This window comes from Haliotis cracherodii, unplaced genomic scaffold (assembly GCF_022045235.1).
Source record: "Haliotis cracherodii isolate W230 unplaced genomic scaffold, xgHalCrac1.p SCAF_11, whole genome shotgun sequence".
Classification (NCBI taxonomy): domain Eukaryota; kingdom Metazoa; phylum Mollusca; class Gastropoda; order Lepetellida; family Haliotidae; genus Haliotis; species Haliotis cracherodii.
Genome location: NW_027266266.1, coordinates 638,885 through 643,534, shown reverse-complemented (window position 1 = coordinate 643,534; position 4,650 = coordinate 638,885). Strand labels below are relative to the sequence as shown.

At 47.1% G+C, this 4,650-nt stretch overlaps 1 protein-coding gene across 1 annotated transcript; it reads right to left on the bottom strand.

Annotated features, from left to right (window-relative positions):
- Positions 1–1,393: 1,393 nt before the first annotated feature.
- Positions 1,394–3,970, bottom strand: LOC139455181 (uncharacterized). The gene is made up of 2 exons (XM_071236734.1): positions 3,944–3,970; positions 1,394–1,951 (listed from the first exon to the last, which is right to left on the bottom strand). Exons 1-2 carry the CDS (start codon positions 3,968–3,970, stop codon positions 1,394–1,396), a joined length of 585 nt encoding a protein of 194 aa, XP_071092835.1.
- Between the last annotated feature and the right edge of the window lie 680 nt (positions 3,971–4,650).

Here is a 4,650-nt window from a genome sequence, read left to right as displayed (position 1 = left end):
ACTGTAACCTTACTAGCTGAGACTGTAACCTTTCTAGCCGAGACTGTCACCAGACTAGCCGAGACAGTAACCCGACTAGCCGAGAATATAATCCGACTAATGGAGACTATAACCCGATAAGCCGTGACTATAACCCGAGCGGCCGAGATAGTCACCCGACTAGCCGTATTGGTAATGTGGTAATGGACACATGCGGACATGTGTCATTCTCTAACAGTAATCATTTCCCTTGGGCGTCCTTCCCCTGGTGAACTACGTAGCTACAGCCAATGGTCAGGACACAAGTCAGTATTTCGATGACACGTGAAACACCTTTTTAAACAAACTTCGCTAATGTAATGACTTTCATAATGTCATCCAAACTAACTTTCATCATAAAATTCCATAAAGTACACATACCATATAAGGTGGAGCCAACGTGCGTGTTTTAAGTAGACATTCATGTGTCGTTATTACAGTATTACTACAACGGGTTCCCGGATGTGACGATCTGTGTAATCACGAGGGTGTGGTGCTTACCTCGGCTACACGCATCGCACACGCACCTGGTACATTCCCAGCACACTGCAGATGTTACAACAGGCCTGGAGGATGCACCTATATTTAGCTGACAGAGACACCTGTACGGATGACATCTTGTTTGTTTGTTTGTTTGTTGTTTAACGCCGCACTCAACAATATTCCATGGCCAGCTATATGAGTGAGTGAGTGAGTTGGGTTTAACGCCGCTTTTAACAGTATTCCAGTTATATCACGGCGTAACAGCTTAACGTGGGAGGAAAGCCCGAAGTGATGCAGGTCTCAGACGTTTACCACTTCGATAAAACCCACGAGCACGGGTATGGTGCTGACAAACCTAAAAAAAAAATCGGGGAGAACCGGGATTCGAACCCACAATCATAGGTTTCTGTCGTGTCCAAGGGACGCACCTCTGCACAGCGAATCGCGGCGCCTTAGACGACTGGGTCTCCCGTGCCCCCTGTGCCTCTTACGACAAGCATAGTGGCCGGTTACGACAAGTTCGCCTTTACGGCAAGCATCGGTTGCTGAAGACCCCGGATTACATATTCAGCAGTCTGTGTACATACACAGCGTTATTCACGTGCTTCCTAGCTGACCAGCTGAAGGGTCGGAATGTCGCCTCGACACCTTGTGTTATAACACAACAAACGTTGCAGTCCATATTTGTTTGGATAACAAGACTCTCGGTTGTAAAATATTATTAATGAATCATTTTGAGGACACAATTTGGCGATACATCTTTATCACTGCATTCTTATACACGGGTCACAGCTTTACCCTGTTCTCAATAAATACACGATTAGAGCGGGAATAAGATGAGTTTGGGACCAATCAGAAAGACGCTTTTTAAGCGGGCAATGACGTCAAGATCCTAAGGTTGGGATCTCGTTCTAACGTTGTCTGTAAAGCGACTAGGCGCATGCGCACACTGACATCCGATGTTGAGCGGCTCCCAGATGGGGTCGTACCGATACACTCCCTCCACACACGCGGTCCGCCGGAACACCTTGGTGTAATATATCATGGGCTGACAGTCCATCAGGTTGGAGGGGCCATTGTCTGGTCTCAGACATTCACCACAATTGCACTGAGTCTCCACCAAGGTGTCTGGTCTTCTGTTCTCGTCGTAGTTTAACACGTAGTGGAAGGGGCAGACCCTCCCCCCATGACGTCGCACCGCCTCCTCCCACGTCGGACACTGGGGCTCCCCCGTCAACACCGCGTGCCTCAAGTGTACGAACTGTTCGTGGACTGAAGAAAGATTGGCAACAGTGTCGAGGAGAGGTGGAATTTGGTAAAAACTGTCATGGAGTTCATCTTGAAAATCTTTTTTACGGTTAACAGGCTCCCGGCAGCGTCCGGCTCTTCTTCCGGTAGCCCAAGCTGAACATTGCGGCATCGCTAGGACGACACACGTTGTGAGGAGTATCTAGAAACAAAATATCGAGTGGTTATCCTTGGTGTATCCTTGTCCGACATAACGAGTCCATCTCTGGATCGTGACTAGATGTATCACTGAACCGTTCAATCCTGAATAACAGTCACATACATTTCTGTCCAATCACTGTGCGTCGGTTTGTCGGTTTTATTCACAAAGAAAACTGACACGCGATACTCACGTGACTAAGCCCCTTTTCCCATTCTACTTAGACTGTGACTACACAATGCCATTCAGAAAGTGGTCAGTTGAAAGAAATGTTCTATTTGGGTGAACACCTTTTTAGTAAAGTACAGCTTCTAGTGTAGCCTCGGTGGCTGAGGGGGTTACATTGCTGACTATGTGTAAGGCGATATCGTGCCTCAATCTGGCAGTCTGGGTTCGAATCCCATCTGTACTTTTCTAAGATAGTGTTTTCTCAAATATAACATTTATTACATTCAACTTAGACTAGCAAGAAAGTGGGTCAGGCTGTTGCTTTCGTGTAAATTTAGAAAGATGTCAAGACCGCCTCCGTGGTCTAGTGGTAGCGCGTCCGCCCAGAGAGCGGAAGGTCCGGGGCTCGATCCCCGGCCGCGTCATACCAAAAAACGTTAAAAGATGGTACTTGTTGTTACCCTGTCTGGCGCTCGGCATTAAGGGGCTAAAAGAAGGACTGGTCGGCTCGGAGTCAGTATACTGTGTCTGAGTGAGGTATTCATGTTAAACTGCGGCATGGTATCTCAGTGAGCTAGCACTACAAAACGGCATCAGTCCGGACACACACACACGTACATGCACGTCGCTATATAAGTGCTATAATCTTGGACGCGACGTTAAACCCCATTTCGGCTCACCTAGAAAGATGTCAGCTCTCAAAAAACTAACACGATACGATTCGTGAGAGGTCAGGTTTCTCAGATGTTCCCTAATACCAAAGGAGTGATGCAGAAAATCTTTAGCCCGACCGACTGATGCAGAATGACTTCCTAATATTAATTAGTAAGTTCAACTTGTACACAGCAAATTTAGTCTGATACTGATACGTTTTACTTGAATATAGGATTTATAGAAATAACTTAATGCTTGGATGAACAGCCCGTGTTCTGTCCTGAAATAAACATGCATTGTTGCACAACTTATGAGAGAGTGTCTGAGTATGGTTTTGTCGCCGCTTTTAACAATATTCCAGCAATATCACGGCGGGGGACACCAGAAATGGGCTTCACACACTGTACCCATGTCGGGAATCGAAACCGGTGACTATGCTTGTCATAAGAGGAGCCCAACGGGATAGGATGGTCAGCCTCGCTGACTTGGTTGATGCATGTCATCCTATCCCAAATGCATGGATCGATGCTCATGATGTCAATCACTAGATTATATGGTCCAGACTCGATTATTTACAGACAGCCGTCATATAGCTGGACTATTGCGGCGCTAAACAACAAACAAACAACGAATCTTAAAGTCCACGAAACAGTAAACACAATTCCGATATTATCAAAAAGCGCATATAAGGAATCTACGGGACCGACAGTGACATCGTCTTGAACGCCTCGTTGGGGCGGGGTAGAGGAGGCCTGGCACTGTATGGCTGGTAGTCTGAGGCGACAAACAAATGTCTTTAAAGAAATGAATGAAGGTACACGTATAGAAGAAGGGGGTGGGTAACCAAGTGGGGAAAGCGTTCGATCGTCCGGGTTCGATTCCCTTCATGAGAACAATGTGTGAAACCCGTGTGTGGTGTCCCCCACAGGTCAACCGGTGTATAAAGAAAGGGGATCATTCATACGTGTAGAACTGCGTTGTTTTATGCTGAAGCCGCAAGACACAGTCTCTTACCGTTCCCGGGGGCGGTCGGGTAGCCTAGTGGTTAAAGTGTTGGCTTGTCACGCCAAAGGCCAGGGTTCGAGTTACAATGTGTAAAGCCCATTTCTGGTATCCCCCGCCGTGATATTACTGGAAAAAGCGGCGTAAAACCATACTCACTCACTCACTTACCGTTCCCGGCGACAGCAGTAAAGTCATGGTGGCTGTGTCGTCGATTTCTTGGGAGTAACGCGTGGGAAGATCTTACTTTGTTTTGGATTTTCAGAAAAGTATCCAGTATATATACCAGATGCTCACGTGACAGCTACATTGCGGGTGGGGAGAGGGGCTTTTTTCAAGTGACGTCATTTCTCTCGCAGTAATTAATCTCCACCAACAGCTATTGACGCTATCATTCCTTCAGGAACTTGTCACTGATCCCCGTCTTCCGGATCCACTCTCTGTTGCGGAGAGATTCCTCGCATCATTAATTTACCGCCAGTCGCTGTGTGGAGCTGACGCTGGCACACTCGAGAGCTCCTCACCGCGATGTCCCGTTCGTGGAGCTCTCTACACATTCGCTGCCACCAGTCAAAAGCTGTGCGCCCGTCACGCCGAAGACCCGGGTTCGATTCCCGACATGGGTACAATGTGTCCCCCGCCGTGATATTGCTGGAATATTGCTAAAAGCGGCGTAAAACCATACTTAGTCAGTCAGTCAAAAGCTCCCCACTGTGATAGGTGGCTACAGACATGATTGAAGTTGAACTCGCAACCGACACGCCGTTATGTTTACAAACAAGTGATGTCTGCCTTGACCCCGAATACTCTTACCCTGCTAATTTTTTTTTATTTGTTTGTTAATCTAATTTGAGTCTCTGTTTCATTACAATTATCAT